Source organism: Dipodomys spectabilis, unplaced genomic scaffold, assembly GCF_019054845.1.
Source record: "Dipodomys spectabilis isolate Male_0828 unplaced genomic scaffold, ASM1905484v1 ptg000108l, whole genome shotgun sequence".
In the NCBI taxonomy this organism is placed as follows: Eukaryota; Metazoa; Chordata; class Mammalia; order Rodentia; family Heteromyidae; genus Dipodomys; species Dipodomys spectabilis.
The window spans coordinates 4,928,365-4,949,415 of NW_024870785.1; the positions used below are offsets into that span (position 1 = coordinate 4,928,365).

Sequence of the window (21,051 nt, forward strand, 5' to 3'; positions counted from 1 at the left end):
TGAGGATCACAGTTCAAAGCCAGCCTGGCAGAAAAGTAGATGAGACTCATCTCCAATTACCAGAAAACTGGAAGTGGTACAGTGCCTCAAAGTGGTAGAGCACTAGCCTTGAGCAAAAGAGCTCAGGGACAATGCCCAGGGCCAGAGTTCAAGCCCCAGGACCAACACCAAAAATTAATTTTTAGCTGTATATAGTGACCCATTCTCAGCATCTAGCAGGTTGAGGCAGGAAAATCTCAATTCCATAGTGAGTCTGGGCTCCATAATGAGATCGTCTGAAAAAACAAAAAAGTAAACTTAAATAAGCTGGACACCAGTGGTTTATGCTTGTAATCCTAGCGCTCAGAAGGCTGAGCAGTTTGAGGACTGAGATTTGAATCCAGACTTGGCAGAAGAATTTGAGACTTTTTTTTGCTGGTCCTGGGACTTGAACTCAGAACCAGGGGGTGTTATTTCACCCTCTTTGTGCTCAAGGTTAGTGCTCTACCCCTTAAGCTACAGCACCACTTCCAGCTTTTTCTGAGTTGATTAATGGAGATAAGAATCTCATAGACTTTTCTGCCTGGGCTGACTTGAATTGTGATTCTCAGGACTCAGCCTCCTAAGTAGCTATGATTATAGGCGTGAGCCACCAATGCCTTTGAGTCTTTTTTTTTTTTTTTTAAATTTTTTATTGTGAAAATACTGTCTTTTTTTTTTTTTAATTTTTTATTGTGAAAATACTGTCTTTTTTTTTTTTTTTGGTCGGTCACGGGGCTTGAACTCTGGGCCTGGGCGCTGACCCTCAGCTCTTCATCTCAAGGCGAGCGCTCTACCGCTTGAGCCATAGCACCACTTCCGGTTTTCTGGTAGTTTAGTGGAGATAAGAGTCTCATAGACTTCCCTGCCCAGGCTGGCTTTGAACCGAGATCCTCAAATCTCAGCCTCCTGAGCAGCTAGGATTACAGGCATGAGCCACTGGCTCCCAGCCCTTTGAATCTTTTATATCCATTTAATCAGCAAAAAGCTAAAGGTGGAGCTGTGAATCAAGGGGTAGAACCCTAGTCTTGAATATAAAAGCTAAAGGACAGTACCCAGGCTTAAGTTCAAGCTGCAATACTGCTCTCTCCCCCCAAATATATAATACTATGTATGTATGTATGTATATCTATCAGTGCCATATAAAGAGGTGATTCTGCCCGGTGCCATTGGGTACTCAGGAGACTAAGAATTAAGGATCGTGGTTCGAAGCCAGCCAGGGCAGAAAAGTCACCATGAGACTCTTAGTGCCAATTAATTGCCAGGAAAACTCAAGTAGAGCTGTAGCTCAAAGTGGTAGAACACTAGTCTTGAGCAAAAGAGCTCAGAACAGTGCCCAAGCCCTTAATCCAAGCCCCTCGACCAAAAGAAAAAAATGATTCTGTTGACTTTTGGAATAGAAGTAGAAAGAAAAATTCTTTTAACTCATCTCAAATGTGATCCTTTTTAAAATACCAATTATCTCGTTAAATGTTAATGGTTTTATATTGTTTTTCTAAAATGAATGTAGTTTTACTTTTTGTGTGAGTTTACTGGAATTACAGTGAAGTTTTATAGGTCTTGGATAGGAAAAATTTAATTGGATTAAAGTTAACTTAAAAAATTATAGGAGTAGCTGGGCACTGGTGTGTCATGCCAGTGTAGGCAGAAAAGTGCTTGAGACCCTTATCTCTAGTTAGCCACCAAAAAGCCAGAAGTAGAGCTGTGGCTCAAGAGTAGAGCACTAGCATTGAGCAAAAAAGCTAAGGAACAGAGTCCTGGCCCTGAGTTCAAGCCTCAGTACTGGCACCAAAAATAAATGGATAGATAAATGAATCAGTAGATAAACACCTGATATTTCAGAATGGATGCCCTTACAGAGCAAGGGTATATGCAGTGTCTTAAAAGGATTTAGGAATATTGTTGGGATGATAACATTCTATTTTTGTTTATAGAATATTCACTTGATTAAAATATTTTTGTTTCTTGTTTTTAGAATGCAAAGGCTATTGTAATTATGTGCTAACTACAATTACTACTGAAATTTTCACTGGAATCATGGAAGAGAAACAGATTATATTGGCTAATCAAGATGGTGGGACAATGACAGGAGCAGCACCTACCTTCTTTGTCATCCTAAAACAGCCTGGAAATGGCAAAACTGATCAAGGAATTTTGGTTACTAATCAAGATGCCTGTACTTTGGCTAATAAAGTGCCATCACCAGGAAAATCTAAAGGCAAGATTTGCCTTCCAGCTGATTGTACTGTGGGAAGAATCACTGTTACCCTTGATAACAATAGTATGTGGAATGAGTTCCATAATAGAAGCACAGAAATGATTCTGACCAAGCAGGGAAGGCGCATGTTTCCTTATTGTCGCTACTGGATAACAGGTTTAGATTCAAATTTAAAATACATTCTTGTCATGGATATCTCTCCTGTGGATAACCATCGTTATAAGTGGAATGGACGTTGGTGGGAACCCAGTGGGAAAGCTGAACCTCATATTTTGGGGAGAGTTTTCATTCATCCAGAATCCCCTTCCACAGGTCATTATTGGATGCATCAACCAGTATCTTTCTATAAACTTAAACTTACCAACAATACATTGGACCAAGAAGGGCATATTATCTTGCACTCTATGCATCGTTATCTGCCAAGGCTTCATTTGGTGCCTGCAGAAAAGGCTACAGAAGTGATACAATTAAGTGGTCCTGGTGTCCACACTTTTACCTTCCCACAGACAGAATTCTTTGCAGTAACAGCTTATCAGAACATTCAGATTACTCAGTTGAAAATAGATTATAATCCATTTGCCAAAGGTTTTCGGGATGATGGTCTGAATAGTAAGCCCCAAAGAGATGGAAAACAAAAGAACAGTTCTGACCAAGAAGGAAATAGTGTTCCTAGTTCTCCTGGTCATCGGGTTCATCTTAAAGAAGGTGAGGGGTCAGAGATACCACGAAGTGATATTGATTCTATGTCAAGAGGCCATGAAACATCAGGCATAGGTTTGGAACAACCTCCCCTTAATATAAAACAAGACATCCTTGGTTTTATGGATACTGATTCAGCACTTGACGTTCCTCAACTAAAGCAAGAGATTTCTGAAAGGTAGGTAATAATACTTTTGTTCTTAATAAAAAAGGTCTGATTTTGGACTTAACACATTACTTCTATATAGAATACTGTAGATGTTTATATAAGTGTAAGCTGCTGTTGGTCGTGGGGCTTGAACAGCTTGGGTGCTGTCCCTGAGTTCTTTTTGCTCAAGATTAGTGCTATACCATGTTTTGCCAATGCTCTACTTCCAGTTTTTGAGTAGTTAATTGGCATTAAGAGTGTCTGATGACTTTTCTGCCCTGGCTGGCTTTGAACCATGATCCTCAGTTCTCAGCTTCTTGAGTAGCTAGGATTACAGATGTGAGCTACAGGCAACCGATGAGAGATAATACTTTCAATAAAAAAGTAGAAGCCAGGTGGCTTACGCCTGTAATCCTAGCTACTCCAGAGGCTGAGATCTGAGAATCTCGGTTCAAAGAACCCCGGGCAAGAAAGTCTGTGAGGTTATTTCCAATTAACCATCAGAAAACTGAAAGTGGGGCTGTGGTTCAAGTGGTAGAGCGCTCATCTTGAGCTGAAGAGCTGAGGGACAGCGCCCAGGCCCCAGAATTCAAGACCCACAACCAACAAAAGAAAAACAAAACAAAACAAAACACAAAGTAGAGCCAGGCATCTGTGGCTCAGGCCTGTAATCCTAGCTACTCAGGAGGCTGAGATCTGAGGATCGCAGTTCAAAGCCAGCCTGGGCAAGAAAGTCTGTGAGATTTATCTCCGTTTAACCACCAGAAAACTGGAAGTGGTGCTGTGGCTCAAGTAGTAGAGTGCTTGCCTTGAGCTGAAGAGCTCAAGGACAGCACCCAGGCCCAGAATTTAAACCCCATGTCGGACAAAAACTCCAAAACCAAACCAAAGTAAACTCATTCTCTATAACTGAACATTTGTTACTCTTTGATCAATATCTAATTTCCCCTACCCTGACAATCATCTTTTTGTTGTTGTTGTTGTTTCTTTGTTAGTTCTGTGGACTGAACTTGGCCTGGGTACTGTCTCTGAGCTGCTGTTGCTGCTACTTCAATTTTTATTTTTCTGGTCATGGAGCTTGAATGTAGAATCTGAGTGCTATTCCTGAGTCTCTTTGTGTTCAAAGTTAGCACTCTTAACACTTGAGCTATAGTGCTTTTTCTGGCTTTTTGGAGATAAGAGTCTCATAGACGGGGCTGGGAAGGTGGCTCAGTGGTAGAGCACTTGCCTTGCATGCATGAGGCCCTGGGTTCGATTCCTCAGCACCACATAAGCAAAAAGAAAAAAGTTGGAAATGGCGTTGTGGCTCAAGTGGTAGAGCGCTAAGCCTTGAACTGAAGAAGAGCTGAGGGATAGCACCCAGGCCCAAAGTTCAGGCCCCACGACTGGACCCAAAAAAAAGAGTCTCAGACTTTTCTTCCCACTCTGGGCTTTGATCTCAGCCTCCTGAGTAACTAGGATTTTAGGTGTGAGCTACCAGGACCTGGCTGCAAGGACTGGCAAAAAAAAAAAAAAAGATCCAGGTCCTGGTAGCTCACACCTAAAATCCTAGTTACTCAGGAGGCTGAGATCAAAGCCCAGAGTGGGAAGAAAAGTCTATGAGACTCTTTTTTTTGGGTCCAGTCGTGGGGCCTGAACTTTGGGCCTGGGTGCTATCCCTCAGCTCTTCAGCTCAAGGCTAGCACTGTACCACTTGAGCCACAGCACCACTTTGGGTTTTTCTTTTTATGTGGTACTGAGGAATTAGACCTAGGGCTTCATGCATGCTAGGCAAGCACTCTACCATTAAGCCACATTCCCAGCCTGCAACCATCATTCTTTTACAAATATTTTGCAATATTTGTCTTTCTGTGTCTTACTTTACTTGGCTTAATGTCCTGTACATTTTAACTGTTTTGTCACATCTGACCAGATCATAAATATACGTATATATTACAAACTTGCAGTGGAATATTATTCAGATATACTTTTTTTTTTTTTTTGGTCGGTCCTGGGGCTTGAACTCTGGGCCTGAGTACTATCCCTCAGCTCTTCAGCTCAAGGCGAGCGCTCTACCACTTGAGCTATAGCGCCACTTCCGGTTTTCTGGTGGTTTATTGGAGATAAGAGTTTCACGGACTTTCCTGCCCTGGCAAACCTCAGATCTCAGCCTCCTGAGTAGCTAGGATTACAGGTGTGAGCCACAGCACCTGGCTCAGATATACCAATTTTTATTCAGGGTATAATATAAAATATTAGCCAATAATATAAGTATATATGTATATATACATACACACAAATACAAGTTGAATATCTCTGAATAGTTTGTGACAAGTGTTACATAATTTTCTGGTTTTGGAATATTTGAAAAGTTTGGGCAGACAAATCTGAGAAACTCTTACCTTCTTCAGTTAACCGGCAAAAAACTGCAATTGGAGGCATGGCTCGAGTGATAGAGCACCAGCTATGAGCTATAAAGCTGAATGAGAACTCTTCGTTCCTTAGTTCAAGCTTCAATACAAGCAAAATATAAATAAACGAATTAATAATTAAAACAAAAGCCCTTTCCTAGTTTACTGCACTGAATGTTTTAATATAATTAACGATAGCTATGTTTTTGTCTTATTGCCAGTTGATAGTGTATAGAATTGTTAATGACTGGTTTTTTTTTTTTTGGGTCCGGTCGTGGGGCCTGAACTCTGGGCCTGGGCGCTGTCCCTAAGCTCTTCAGCTCAAGGCTAGCACTCTACCACTTGAGCCACAGCGCCACTTCAGGCTTTTTGCTTATGTGGTGCTGAGGAATCGAACCCAGGGCCTCGAGCATGCAAGGCAAGTGCTCTACCACTGAGCCACCACTGAGCCACCTTCCCAGCCCAATGGGGCTTGAACTCAGGGCCTAAATGCTGTCCCTAATCTTTTGTGCTCAAAGCTAGCACATGAGCCACAATTTCATTTCCAGCTTTTTAGTGGTTAATTGGAGATCAGATTTTCCTGCCCCAGCTGGCTTCAAACCGCAATCCTTAGGTCTCATCCTCCTGAGTAGCTAGGATTACAGAGGTGGAGCTACCAGCTCCTGGCCAATAGTATGTAGAATTTTGTCTCAGTGCCAGTTGACTTTCAAAATTGAGTTACTAAAAGTAACTTACAAAAAGTGTTATGTTTTCCATTGTAGTTTACAATGATGAAAAAAAAGTTGCTTTTTATGTTTTTATGAAAAATTGATTAAAAATATAAAATGAGAATTTTGCTAAGCTGCTTTTGAGAACCTTGTTTTTAAAGTTTATGAAATCAGATTAATTTGGTTTTAGAATTCTTTTTTTTTCCCTTTTTGAGTTTTGTTTATAGATCATTCTGTATTTATCCTTCCCCTATTTCTAGTCTTCTTGTCAACAATTTTGAAGATGGCTCCCATATGGACTCACCATTAGACCCAAGTGGAAGCTTTAATGTTGTCGTTAAGGAGGAACCTCTGGATGATTATGACTATGAACTTGGGGAGTACACAGAAGGGGTTACTGTGAAACAAGAAGAGACTGATGAAGAAACAGATGTGTACTCAAACAGTGATGATGATCCTATACTAGAGAAACAACTAAAGAGGCACAATAAAATTGATAATCTAGAAACTGACCATTCATCTTCTAAATGGGTACCAAACAACCCTTTAGGTGTTGCTAAAGCTAAAACATTCAAATTAGACACTGCAAAGATGCCTGTAGTCTGTCTGGAGCCTTGTGCTGTTACCAGAAGCACAGTTAAGGTTTCTGAACTACCTGATAACATGCTTTCCACATCGCGGAAGGATAAGTCTTCTGTGTTGTCAGAACTAGAATATTTGCCTGCATACATTGAGAACTCTAGTGGGACTAGCTTCTGTTTAGCTAAGGAATCAGAAAATGGTCTTAGAAAACAGTCTCCAGACCTCAGAGTGGCACAAAAATATTCCCTACTTAAAGAGCCTCAGTGGAATTATCCTGATGTATATAACAGTATTAGCTCGGAAAGAATACATAACAGTACAAGTGGTTTAGCAGGGGACTCGTTTTCAGGAAAAGAGGAATCGAGCAGAAAGCGGACAACTATGCTTAAGATTGCAACAACCCCAAAGTCTGTGAATGCTAATCAGAATGCTTCTCCTAATGGCCCTGGAAAAAGAGGGAGGCCTCGAAAACTGAAACTCTCCAAAGCAGGCAGACCACCTAAAAACATGGCAAAGTCTTTAACTTTTACAAAGAACACACCTGTAGGCTCTGGGAATACCTTTCCTGATGTGAAGCCCGATCTGGAAGATGTGGATGGTGTTCTCTTTGTTTCCTTTGAGTCAAAGGTAAGATGGTAGTTTGCAACATTTTATTTAAGGCCCATAAAATTAGTCTTACTATATATTGGCTGGTAATTTTTTGTTTTGTGACTATATCCATTTATGAGGTGGCTTGGAGAAAGGGAGAGGAAGTATTTCCAAAGTGTGGGGTTTAGTTGAACAGGCATCATTTAAGATATTTTATTTGAAGTAGCTTTAGAAGTTATGTCTCTTAAAAAATTATTATTATAGACTTCAATGAATTAACTAGTAGTGCTAGAATGTCTCCCTCTTTTTATTTAGGGCTAGCCTCCTACCCTGTCTTCCTATGTAGCGGGGCATGTCACCACATCCAGGCCCATTATAAAAAAAAAAAAAAAGTGCTCTACCACTTTGAACCCTCCCTCCTGATTTTCTTGTGTTTAATTGGAAATAAGAATCTCATAGAATTTCCTGCCTGGACTGGCTTTGAACTAGATCCTTAGATCTCAGCCTGCTGAGTAGCTAGGATTATAGGGTAAGCCACCAGCACCTGGCTTATTCAGATACTTTTGTCTTTTTTTTTTTTTTTAAGGCAGAATATCACTTTGTATGGATGGCTTTTCCTTCCTCTGTTGCTCAAGTGCTAGATTTTTTTTTTTTTTTTTTTTTTGGGTCCAATCGTGGGGCCTGAACTCTGGGCCTGGGCGCTGTCCCTCAGCTCTTCAGCTCAAGGCTAGCGCTCTACCACTTGAGCCACAGCGCCACTTCCAGCTTTTTTCTTTTTGCTTATGTGGTGCTGAGGAATCGAACCCAGGGCCTCATGCATGTAAGGCAAGCGCTCTACCACTGAGCCACCTTCCCAGTCCCCCCCCCCCCCCCTTTTTTTTTTTTTTTTTGTCCTGGGGCTTGCTCAGGGCCTGGGCACTGTCCCTGAGCTGCTTTTGCTCAAGGCTAGCACTATACCATTTTAGCCACAGCGCCACTTCTGGCTTTTTCTATTTATGTGGTACTGAGGAGTTGAAACCAGGGCTTCATGCATGCAAGGCAAGCATTCTACCACTAAGCCTATTCCTAGCCCCAGGATTACAAGTATATACCATCATGATAAACTTTGGTTTTGCCTTTTTTTTTGGTTGGTGTTGGTTGTGGGGCTTGAATTCTGAACCTGGGTGCTGTCCCTCAGCTCTTCAACTCAAACCTAAGGCTCTACCACTGGAGCCACAGCACCAAGTCCAGATTTCTGGTGGTTAATTGGAGATAAGAGTCTCATGGGTGCTCCTGCTTGGGCTGGTTTTGAACCGAGATCCTCAGATCTCAGCCTCCTGAGGAGCTAGGATTATAGGCATTAGCCACTGGCGCCTGGTTTTTTTTTCTTCTTCTTCTTCCTTCCTCCTTCCTCCTTCCTCCTTCCTCCTCCTCCTCCTCCTCTTCTTCCTCTACTTCCTCTTCTTCTTCCTCTTCCTCTTCTTCCTCCTCCTCTTCTTCTCCTTCCTTCCTTCCTTCCTTCCTCCTCCTCCTCCTCCTCCTCCTCCTCTTCTTCTCCTTCTTCTTCTTCCCAGCTTTTTTTCTTTTTCTTCTTGTTCTTTTTTTTTTTTTTTTTGGGTCCGGCTGTGGGGCCTGAACTCTGGGCCTGGGCGCTGTCCCTCAGCTCTTCAGCTCAAGGCTAGCGCTCTACCACTTGAGCCACAGCGTCACTTCTGGCTTTTTTCTTTTTGCTTATGTGGTACTGAGGAATCGAACCCAGGGCCTCAGGCATGCAAGACAAGCACTCTACCACTGAGCCACCTTCCCAGCCCCCTTTTTTTTCTTTTTAAAAAAATTTTTGTGGGCTGGGAAGGTGGCTCAGTGGTAGAGGGCTTGCCTTGCATGCATGAAGCCCTGGGTTTGATTCCTCAGCACCACATAAGTAGAAAAAACCGGAAGTGGTGCTGTGGCTCAAGTGGGTAGAGTGCCAGCCTTGAGCTGAAGAGCTGAGGGACAGCGCCCAGGCCCTGAGTTCAGGCCCCATGACTGACCAAAAAAAAATTATTATTATTTTTTAAGCTAGCCAGGTGCCTGTGGCTCACACCTGTAATCCTAGCTACCCAGGCGGCTTGTGGTTCAAAGCCAGACCAGGCAGGAGAGTTCGTGAGACTCTTATCTCCAATTAACCACCAGAAAACTGGAAATGGTGCTGTAGCTCAAGTGGTAGAGCGCTAGCCTTGCATGCCTGAGGCCCTGGGTTCCATTCCTCAGCACCACATAAGCAAAAAGAAAAAAGCCGGAAGTGGCGCTATGGCTCAAGTGGTAGAGCGCTAGCCTTGAGCTGAAGAGCTGAGGGACAGCACCCAGGCCCAGAGTTCAAGCCCCAGGACTGACCAAAAAGAAATAAATTATATTTCTGATAACCAAACTAGTATCTTATACACACTAAGCAAGAGCTCTCAGCTTTATCCTAGCCCCTGATGATTATAGTGATGTTAAATGCTAATGTAGGACATTCAGAAAATAGTAAAAGATAGGAAACAAAAATTGCTCATGTTCTGGCAGTTTGGAGTTATTCCTATAAACATGTCATTTTAAATTTGTAGAAGTGATGCAAACTATATTTTCTATTTTTAATCTGTAGGAAGCTTTAGATGTTCATGCAGTTGAAGGGGGAACGGAAGAACCTACTAGTCTTCAGGCACCAACCACAAGCGATCCAGGTATAAATGGTATAAATATAATGGTGTAATATAATGAAATATATTTGTGCTGTGGGCTCTATTAGTGAAGTATGCAATATCTATTCTTTTGTAGTATAGAATACTTAATTTTATTGTTGTTTTATGAATAGGCTGCAGAGCAAAAATTTCCCACCTGGAAAAAGAACTAATAGAAGATCTGAAGTCCTTGAGACACAAGCAGGTGATACATCCTGGTCTTCAAGAAGGTAATAGTCTTGGGGGGAGGGAAAGAGGGAGAAAAATGAGGGAAGGAAGGGGTAACAAGTTAAGACAAATGTAATCACTACCTTATTACATGATTTCTAAAATGTCTGCAAGTATATTTTTCTTTTCGTTCCCTCCCTCTTTTCCTCCCTCTCCTCCACCTTTCTCTCTTTCTTTCTTCCTTTCCTTTTCCCTTTCCTTTTCCCTTTCTTTTCCCTTTCCTTTCTCCTTTCCTTTCCTTTCCTTTCCTTTCTCCTTTCCTTTCCTTTCTCCTTTCCTTTCCTTTCCTTTCCTTTCCTTTCCTTTTTCCTTTCCTTTCCTTTTTCCTTTCCTTTCCTTTCCTTTCCTTTCCTTTTTCCTTTCCTTTCCCTTTCTTCTGTTGTGTTGCTTGAACTCTGGGGCTGGGCACTGTCCCTCAGCTTTTCAGGCTCAAGGTCAGCACTCAACCACTTGAGCAACAGCACTACCAGTTTTCTGGAGGTTAATTGGAGATAAGAGTCTCAGACTTTGCTCCCTGGGCTGGCTTTGAACTGGGATCCTCCAGTCTCAACCTCCCGAGTAGCTAGGATTATAGGCGTGAGCCACAGGTGCAAACTCTTCTTTTTACTACTTATTTCTCTTTTTATTCCTCCTTTTCATCTCCTATCCTTGATTTAATTTCTTTCAGTACCTCAATTTGCATTTTTACTTTTTTTTGTTGTTGTCAGTCATGAGGTTTGAATTCTGGGCCTGAGTGCTGTCTCTCAGCTCTTCAGCTCAAGACGAGCGCTCTACCACTTGAGCCACAGCGCCACTTCCGGTTTTCTACTGGTTTATTGGAGATAAGAGTCTCATGGACTTTCCTGCCCGGGCTGGCTTTGAATGGCGATCCTCAGATCTCAGCCTCCTCAGTAGCTATGATTATAGGCGTGAGCCATTGGTGCCCAGCTCATCTTTACTTTTAAAAATTATAGTTATATAAAGGAGTTACCATTCAACAAATCAGCTCATAACTACAATATATCTTGATCAATATCTCTTTCCATATTCTCCATACCTCCCAACCCTACCTTTCCCCTCTCAATTTACATTATTTCCCCCTCTGCGTCTATAGTTCCCCCACCCCCTTTTTTTTGGGTAGGTTGTGGGGCTTGAACTCTAGGCCTGGGCACTGTCCCTCATCTCTTCAGCTCAAGGCTAGCGCTCTACCACTTGAGCCAAAGCACCACTTTTGGCTTTTTCTGCTTATGTGATGCTGAGGAATCAAACCCAGGGCCTCATGTATGCAAGGCAAGCACTCTACCACTGAGCCCCAGTTTTTCCTTAAAACACATCTAGCCTGCAACTGTGGCTTATTCCTAAAATCTTAGCTGTTCAGGAAGCTGAAATCTGAAGATTGCTGTTTGAAGTCAACTGTGCAGGAAAATTTGAGAGGCTCTTTATCTTCTGTTAATCAACAGTACGCCAGAAGTGGAGCTGTGGCTTACATGGTAGTGTGCCTTGACTGGTAAAAGCTAAGGGACAGCAGGCAAGTACTTAGTTCAAACCCTAGTACCACCACAAAAACAACAAGACCCATCTGGCTGGGTGCTGGTGGTTCATTCCTGTAATCTTAGCTCAGTGTCAGGTAGTTGACTGAGTCCTGGAGGATTGTTGTTTGAAGTCAGTCTGGGCAGAAAAGTCTGAGACTTTGTCGCATTAACCAGCAAAATGCCAGATTGGGGTTGTGGTTCAAACGGTAGAATGCCAACACTGAGCAAGAAAGCATAAGGTGTTAGCTCTAGCTCTGTTACCAGCACAGAAACAACAACAGAACTAAAATACACAGATTGTATAGCTTATATATGAAAAAAGTAAGAATGTAGTATTTACTTGGGCATTCTTTTCATCCAGTGTCCTCTTTCCCTTAATTTCTCATCTTTTTTAACGTTATTATTTTTCTTTGTGTTCGTTTTTCTAATGGAGATTGGTTCCTACCTGTCTTTAGTAATATACTTAGATGTGTAAATAGAAGAATACTTTTTTTTTTTTGGTCCAGTCGTGGGCCTGAACTCTGGGCCTGGGCGCTGTCCCTCAGCTCTTCAGCTCAAGGCTAGCGCTCTACCACTTGAGCCACAGCGCCACTTCCGGCTTTTTTCTTTTTGCTTATGTGGTGCTGAGGAATCGAACCCAGGGCCTCAAGCATGCAAGGCAAATGCTCTACCACTGAGCTACTTTCCCAGCCCTAGAAGAATACTTTTATATCTCATTGTGTCACTGCATACATCTAATTTATATATTTGATGTGTCAATGAAGAGTTAACTTAAAATTGTCCTTATATTTGCAATTGTATAAGATTATCCTTCATTATTTTGCTTAATTTCCTTTTCTTACTATAGTGATATTTGTAGTAGTTACACATCATGATAATAATCACTCATACTCTCCCACCTTATTTATATTATGCAGCATTGTAAGCTATGGCTTAAATTTTGGTTTCTTACATCTTGTAATTTTAGATGTACTTCTTGGAATAGTGTTATGTTTTTGACTTCTACTGATGTTTTCAAAATACTGACCAGCTGGGAATGTGGTTTAGTGGTAGAGTGCTTGCCTAGCATGCATGAAGCCCTGGGTTCAATTCCTCAGTACCATATAAACAAAAAAACTGGAAGTTGTGCTGTGGCTCAAGTGGTAGAATGCTAGCCTTGAACAAAAGAAGCCCAGGGACAGTGCTCAGGCCCTGAGTTCAAGCCCCAGGACTGCTCCCCCCCCCCAAAAAAAAATACTGACTTATTTATATTATTATAGTAGATCTTTTACCTTAGAGTTTAGGCATTACAAGCTGCCAAAGAAAAGGTTGAAAGCTGAGCTCTAATGGCCCACCTCTGTAATCGTAGCTACTCAGGAAGCTGAGTTCTGAGGATTGTGGTTCAAAGCCAGCCTGGGCCACAAAGTCTGTGAGACTTACCTGCAATTAACCACCAGGAAACCACAAGTGGAGCTATGGGTCAAAGTTGTAGAGCTTTGGGCAGAAAAGCTCAGGAGCAGCTCCCAGGCCCTGAGTTTAAGTCCTATTACCAACAAGACCAAAAAAAAAAAAAAAGATTGATTTATCAGGAGTGATTCTTTAAATATTTTTTTTGCTTTTGAGACAGATTGGCCTTAACTCGATCTTCAGGTTTCAGCCTCCTGAGTGGTAGGGTTGTAGGCCTGTGTCACTATGTCTGGCTAAGTATAGTGGCTTACTTGCTTGCTTGCTTCTTCTCTCCCTTTCCCTCCTCCTCCCCTCTTCTCCCCTCCCCCTCCTCTCCTCTCGCCTCTCCCTCCCTTTTTTCCCCCTTCGTCCCTCTCTTTCTTTCTTCTGTCCTTCTGTTACCACATACATATAATCATACATACTCTATACTTTTCTTCCCCATTCCACTCTGCCTACATTCAGCAGGAATGGGGAGGAGGTAGATACAAATGGGTCATATCACAAGGTATGGATTGTGAAACTACCTGAAAGTGAATCTTTTTCTTTGTAGTGGGATTAAAATTGAATTCAGTGGATCCAACAATGAGCATTGATCTTAAATATTTGGGAGTACAACTACCTTTGGCTCCAGCCACTAGTTTTCCTTTTTGGAACCTTACGGGAACCAACCCTGCCTCTCCTGGTAAGCATATAATGTTTGTAAAATTAAATGCTTTTTTTTTCCCTTACAGGTTAGATTAGTTGTAATGTAAATTTATTTAAAAAACTATCTTTATTGGAGATATTTATGGTATTTTAGAGCAAATCTTTTTTTCTCTAGTAGTAAATAAATGAATACATTTTAGTCTTAGTAATAGTGTGATATTACATTGGCTCAATAGAATTTTGGTTATCTGTTTTTTCTTTATAGATGCTGGCTTTCCCTTTGTGTCTAGGACAGGGAAGACCAACGACTTCACCAAGATCAAGGGATGGAGGGGCAAATTTCATGGTGCTTCTGCAAATAGAAATGAAGGTAATTGGAGTGTTTTTTGTTTTTTTTATTTTTTGGGTCCGGTCTTGGGGCCTGAACTCTGGGCCTGGGTGCTGTCCCTCAGCTCTTCAGCTCAAGGCTAGCACTCTACCACTTGAGCCACAGTGCCACTTCCGGCTTTTTTTTCTGCTTATGTGGTGCTGAGGAATTGAATCCAGGGCCTCAGGCATGCAAGGCAAGTGCTCTACCACTGAGCCACCTTCCCAGCCCCTTTTGTTTTTTTAAAGACAGGAATCTGATAGTATATCCTAGGCTGGCGTTGAACCATTGGTCTTTTTAGCCTCCAAAGTGCTGAGATTAGGGCATGTATCATTATGCCTACTTGATTTTTTTTTTCTTAACATTCTAAATATTTTCCAAAACATGTAGCCAAATTTTTTGTTTGCTTTAGCACAGTAATCCCAGCTACTTGGTAGTCAGAGATAAGAATAGATCATAAGGCTGGGCGCTAGTGGTTCACACCTGTAATCCTACCTAGCTCAGGAGGTTGAGATCTGGGATTGTGGTTTGAAGCCAGCCTAGGCAGAAAAGTCCCCATGAGACTCTTATCTTCTATTAACCACTCAAAAACTAGAAGTGGTACTCTAGCTCAAAGTGGTAGAGCGCTAGCCTTGAGCAAAAGAATTCAGGGACAGTGGCTAGGCCCTGAGTTCAAGCCCCACAAGCAACTACTACAACAACAACAACAAAAAGACGAGTAGATCTCTGTGGTCTTTCCTAGCAAAAAGTTAATGAGACCACCTATCATTGGCGGTCCAATAATCAGCCCAACATGGTGATATGTGCCTATGGTTCCAGCTGTGGGGGATATTGTAGATAGGGAGTCACAGTCCAGGCTAGACCTGGACAAAAATGTGAGACCCTCCCTCACAAAAAATAAAAAATACAGTTTATGTACAAGTACTGGGGATGTGGCTCAAGTGGCAGAATAGTTGCATAGCAAGTCCACGGCCTTGACTTCAAACCTGTAAACTGCCAATAAAAAGGTTTCTCACTACGTTTTAGATTGAAGTGGTCATAGTATTTTTTATTTTCTTTAAAAGTAAAGCCTGGGGCTTAGTTCCTAACCATGTCAGGAATCCTGAATTTTTAAAATAACACTGTCTTTTTATTCATAGAAAGGTATCATTCTCAAGCATTTATTTATTTGTTCGTTTGTTTATTGCCAGTCTTGAGGCTTGAACTCAGGGCCTCATTCTCAAGCATTTATTTATTTGTTTGTTTGTTTATTGCCAGTCTTGAGGCTTGAACTCAGGGGCCTGTGCACTATCCCTGAGCTTCTTTTTACTCAAAGTTAGCCTTCTACCTCCTGAGCCACATCACCACTTCGGCTTTTTCTGTATATGTGGTACTGAGGAATCATGCATACTAGGCAAGCAGTCTACCACTAAGCCACATTCCCAACTCCTCAGGCATTATTTTCAAACTATATAATCCAGAAGCTGGGCACTGGTGGCTCACCCTTGTAATCCTAGCTACTCAGGAGGCTGAGATCTGAGGATCACAGTTCCTGCCAGCCCAGGCAGGAAACTCTGTGAGACTCTTACCTTTGATAAACCACTAGAAAACCGGAAGTGGTGCTGTGGCTCAAGTGGTAGAGAGCTCATCTGGAGCTGAAGAGTGCAGGCAAAGCACCCAGGCCCAGAGTTCAAGTCCCACGACCAACAAAAACAAAACAAACGATGTAACTCAGAGTTGTGTAGTACCTGGTAACATTTGGGGTAGCATTGTGTGTACTGCTTTTCCTTTCTTTTCTTTTTTTTTTTTTAAAAATTTTTTTTGGGTCCAGTCCTGGGGCCTGAACTCTGGGCTTGGGCGCTGTCCCTCAGCTCTTCAACTCAAGGCTAGAATTTTCATCTAATTAGTATTTGTTACTCAGTCTCTTAGTTTGTTTTTTTCTGAGAGGGTTTAGAACTTGTAATATCTTTTTTTTTTTTTTTTTTTTTTTGGTCGGTTGTTGAGCTTGAACTTGGCCTGGATGCTGTCCCTCAGCTCTTCAGCTCAAGACAAGTGCTCTACCACTTGAGCCACAGCATCACTTCTGGTTTTCTGGTGGTTTATTGGAGATAAGAGTCTCACGGTCTTTGCTCCCTGGCCTGGCTTTGAACCAAGTTCCTCAGATCTCAGCCTCCTGGGTAGCTAGGATTACAGGCGTGAGCCTCCAGTGCCTGGCAGAACTTGTAATATCTTGTAGCTTATTTTTCCTCATCTTTAGGATATCTTTTCTAGATTGCTTTATTTTGTTTTGCTGATTTTGGGGTTTCTACTCAGGCGCTGAGCTTGCTTGGCTGAGGCTCTACCATCTGAGTCACACTTCCAGCATGACATTTTGCTGGTTATTTTTGGAAATGTATTCAGACTTTTCTGCCTATGTTGACTTCAAATGTTGATCCTCAGGGTCTCAGCTTCTGAGTACCTCGGATTACATACGTGAACTGCCAGCATCTGGCCTTTTGTCCCCCCTAAGCCTTAAGCATGCTGGGCAAGTGCTCTTGATCACTGAGTTACATCCATAGCCCTAGATTAAAATATCTGTGTCTGCATTATTTCTAGGTGGGAATTCAGAAGGTTCACTGAAAAACCGCTCTGCTTTCTGTAGTGATAAGCTGGATGAATACTTGGAAAATGAAGGCAAGCTTATGGAAACAAGCATGGGTTTCTCCTCAAATGCCCCCACATCTCCTGTGGTTTACCAACTGCCTACCAAAAGTACCAGCTATGTACGAACACTTGATAGTGTCCTAAAGAAGCAATCTACTATTTCCCCTTCTACCTCTTACTCTTTGAAGCCTCATTCTGTGTCCACTGCCTCTCGAAAGGCCAAGTCTCAAAATAGACAGGCAGCACTCAGTGGCCGAACTAAATCATCTTATAAGTCCATTTTACCCTATCCTGTTTCACCAAAGCAGAAACACTCTCATGCAGCTCCAGGAGATAAGACTACCAAAAATCTTTCAAACACCATCTTGGATAATCAGGTGAATAACTTTGTTGTGCCAACTTTAGATGAAAATGTATTTCCAAGGCAGATTAGTTTACGACAGGCACAGCAGCAGCAGCAGCAGCAGCAGCAGCAGCAGGGAGCCCGCCCTCCAGGCCTGTCTAAATCTCAGGTGAAGCTGATGGACTTGGAAGACTGTGCACTCTGGGAAGGAAAACCAAGGACCTATATCACTGAAGAGCGTGCTGATGTTTCCTTGACAACTCTGCTTACTGCTCAAGTAAGTTTTGGCTGTTTTTCTTCAAGTACTTGTGCTTGGCTAGAAATGGGATGGTGGCTTTTGGCAGAGGATCAGATAGTGTTTAGGATTTAATTACCTGGGTAACAACTGAGGGAAATGGTCTTCCCCATTCTTTAGTAAGTTGTCTCTCAAGTGTAACTCGCTTCTGCCAGCAGATTGGTATGGTAGAGTTAAACTTTTTTTTCTTTCTTTGCTGATCCTGATGCTTGAACTTTGGGCCTGAGTGCTGTCCGTGAGCTTCTTCTTTTTTTTTTTTTTGGGTCCGGTCGTGGGGCCTGAACTCTGGGCCTGAGCGCTGTTCCTCAGCTCTTCAGCTCAAGGCTAGCACTCTACCACTTGAGCCACAGCGCCACTTCCGGCTTTTTTCTTTTTGCTTATGTGGTGCTGAGGAATCGAACCCAGGGCCAAATGCATGCAAGGCAAGCGCTCTACCACTGAGCCACCTTCCTAGCCTTCCCCCCCCCCCCCCCGCCCCATGAGCTGCTTTTGCTCTACCACTTGAGCCACAGCTCCACTTCCAGATTTTTCTGAGTAGTTTATTGGAGATAAGAGTCTCACAGACTTTTCTGCCTAGGCTGGCTTCGAATCAAGATCCTCAGATCTCAGCCTCCTGAGTTCTAAGATTATAGGCTTGAGCTACAGCGAGTTGGATTTTTGGGCAAAGACCTTCTGCTACATAATGGCAATTGGCCATTCTAAAAATCTCAAATTGGTGTGATCTTGTTATAAAAACTTAAATTTTATTTATTTACTTATTTATTTATTATCTATTTTTGTTGGTTGTGGGGCTTGAACTTGGCCTGGGCGCTGTCCCTGTGCTCTTCAGCTCAAGATGAGTGCTCTACCACTTGAGCTACAGCACCACTTCCAGTTTTCTGATGGTTAATTGGAGATAAGATTCCTGAGTAGCTAAAATTACAGATTTGAGCCACCAGTGCCTGGCTCAAAACTTATTTTTCAAGGTGCTAAATCTACACAAGTACAAAAACTAATAAACCCATGGAGGTTTTTGATCTCTTAATAAAATTTAATTGTTTTAAGTTGGGCAACATTAGGGTTTGAATTTCGGGTCTCATGCCTGCTTGGCAAGTGTTCTCCTACTTGAGCCATGCACTCACCCTGTGGGTTTTTGTTTTTGGTTTTGTTTTTTTGGTTCTGGTCGTGGGCCTGAACTCTGGGCCCAGGTGCTGCCCCTCAGCTCTTCAGCTCAAGGCTAGCACTCTACCACTTGAACCACAGCACCACTTCCGGCTTTTTTTTTTTTTTTTTAGCTTATGGGTGCTGGGGAATCGAACCCAGGGCCTCAAGCATGCAAGGCAAGCGCTTCACCACTGAGCCACCTTCCCAGCCCCCATTGTTGTTTTGTCCAGAGCTAGCCTCAGTACCTTACTCCTCCTGTGTATTTATAGCTGAGATCACAGGCATATACTACTATGCCTGGATTATTGTTCAAAGGTGGGAACCTACTTAATTTTTTGCACAACTGCCTTCAAACCAAGATCTTCCAATCTCTGCTTCCTGATTATATAGGATTAATGGCATGAACCACCTCATCCAGGCGTATTAAGCATTTTAAATTTATTAATGATGTACCTAACTTAGCATTCTCTGGTACATGTGAAATGACACAGCAGTGTGGTAGTAATTTTCAAGTCATGATTTTCTGTACTATTTTAAAATTCCATACAGAATTCTAGAGCTGAAGATCATAAGATGTTTGGGACTTAATGTGGATTATGTCCTTCCTTTACTATTATTAATCATTAGCAGTCATCCCTTTTTTTTTTTCCCCCTCCAAATATTTCTTTATTCAGATTAAGTGACTTCATAAATTTCACAATACTGTGTTATAGTTATACTTGGCTAAAGTCACAAATTTTGACCTTCATAATGATAATCATTATCTTTTTTAAAGCCTTGTCTTTGGGATTCTTTCAGTCTATATATTATTATTTTTGCCCGTCCTGGGGCTTGAACTTAGGGCCTGCCTGGGCACTATCCCTGAGCCTCTCTGTGCTCAAGCCTAGCGCTCTACCACTGGAGCCATAGCACTACTTCCAGCTTTTTCAGTTTATGTGGTACTGAGGAATTGAACCCAGGGCCTCATGCATGCGAGGTAAGTCCTCTACGGCTGAACCACCTTCCCAGCCCTCTTTGCGATTTTTACCTTTTCTTCTGAGAAATATCTTTTTAGCTCACTTGCCCATTTAGTAATTGGTTTGTTAGATTTGGGAGGGATTAGTTTCTTGAGCTCTCTGTATACCTGTTTTAATTCTTACCTTTTTTTGGTTACTCAAATAGATTTTTTTTTTGTGTCTGGTCGTGGGGCCTGAACTCTGGGCCTGGATGCTGTCCCTCAGCTTTTCAGCTCAAGGCTAGTGTTCTACCATTTGAGCCACAGTGCCACTTCCCGCTTTTTTCTTTTTGCTTATGTGGTGCTGAGGAATCGAACCCAGGGCCTCATGCATGCAAGGCAAGCACTCTACCACTGAGCCACCTTCCCAGCCCCTCAAGAAGATTTTCTATAAAGGGCTAGATAATAGATGTTTGGCATCTGCAGACTATGCCTTCTGAAGTTATGCAGCTGCTGTTGTACCATAGGTAATATGTAAATGAATGGGATTGTGTGTGTTCCAATGAAACTCTGAAACAGTAGGTTTGGGGGTTTAGATTTCTAAACCCCCACTGGTGCTTTCTATTGAAGAAATCCATCTCTGATATTTTTGCTCATAATTAGTAAAGAATATTACAGTGGTAATTACTCAGAGCCCTTGTTATATTTATGTTCTAACCTTTCTGGTTTTTACTCTTATATTGTTAGTACTCAAAGAGGAAGGCAGACTAATATGTGACTGTAAGTCATTGGAGGTGATAGAGGATGATTTAGTAAAATTATGACTTTCTGCTTTAATTCTAGGCATCTCTTAAAACTAAGCCTATCCACACGATCATAAGGAAACGAGCTCCTCCATGCAACAACGACTTTTGTCGTCTGGGTTGTGTATGTTCCAGTCTAGCTTTGGAGAAGCGCCAACCTGCTCATTGCCAGCGACCAGATTGCATGTTTGGCTGCACTTGTTTGAAAAGAAAAGTTGTACTTGTTAAAGGGGGATCCAAAACTAAGCATTTCCAAAGGAAGGCTTCACATCGAGATCCAGTATTTTATGATCCTCTAGAAGAGGCAAAGGAAGGAGGAGTTGGAGTTAGGGAAGAGGAAGACCAATCAAAAGAAAAGAAGAAGAGAAAAAAATTGGAATACAGTGAGTATTAAGAGTTGGTAGAAACCTGCCTAGCAAGCTTGGGGCTGAATTCAAACCCAGTACTGAAGAGGGGAAAAGAAGGGGAAAAGAATTACCATAAAAAAATCATATAAACATCTCAGGGGAAATTATTTCTTCCTTTGTGTCAGTACTCAGAGTTTTTGCTCACATTTGCTCTACCACTGAACCACTCTCCACTTCCAGCCGTGTTTTTGGGTTAATTGAACATATATGATTATGTGGTTTTGGGGCTGGGAATATGGTTTAGAGTGCTTGCTTAGCATGCATGAAAGCCCTCGGTTCAGTTCTTCAGTACTACGT

General features: G+C 42.1%; 2 protein-coding genes across 10 annotated transcripts in view; one reads left to right on the forward strand and one right to left on the reverse strand.

Moving 5' to 3' along the window:
• Ehd4 (EH domain containing 4) overlaps positions 1 to 21,051 on the reverse strand; it is a 738,029-nt gene that overhangs the window by 508,792 nt on the left and 208,186 nt on the right. The gene's annotated exons all lie outside the window — the stretch shown is intronic.
• Mga (MAX dimerization protein MGA) overlaps positions 1 to 21,051 on the forward strand; it is a 79,236-nt gene that overhangs the window by 19,566 nt on the left and 38,619 nt on the right. For all 9 annotated transcript variants that reach the window (XM_042687872.1, XM_042687869.1, XM_042687874.1 and 6 more), the window contains exons 2-9: positions 1,994 to 3,113; positions 6,441 to 7,389; positions 9,953 to 10,031; positions 10,163 to 10,258; positions 13,746 to 13,877; positions 14,106 to 14,210; positions 16,782 to 17,449; positions 20,388 to 20,730. In XM_042687872.1, coding sequence (XP_042543806.1) covers positions 2,056 to 3,113; positions 6,441 to 7,389; positions 9,953 to 10,031; positions 10,163 to 10,258; positions 13,746 to 13,877; positions 14,106 to 14,210; positions 16,782 to 17,449; positions 20,388 to 20,730 — 3,430 coding nt within the window. In that variant the 5' untranslated portion in view covers positions 1,994 to 2,055. The remainder of the gene's footprint in view (positions 1 to 1,993; positions 3,114 to 6,440; positions 7,390 to 9,952; positions 10,032 to 10,162; positions 10,259 to 13,745; positions 13,878 to 14,105; positions 14,211 to 16,781; positions 17,450 to 20,387; positions 20,731 to 21,051) is intronic.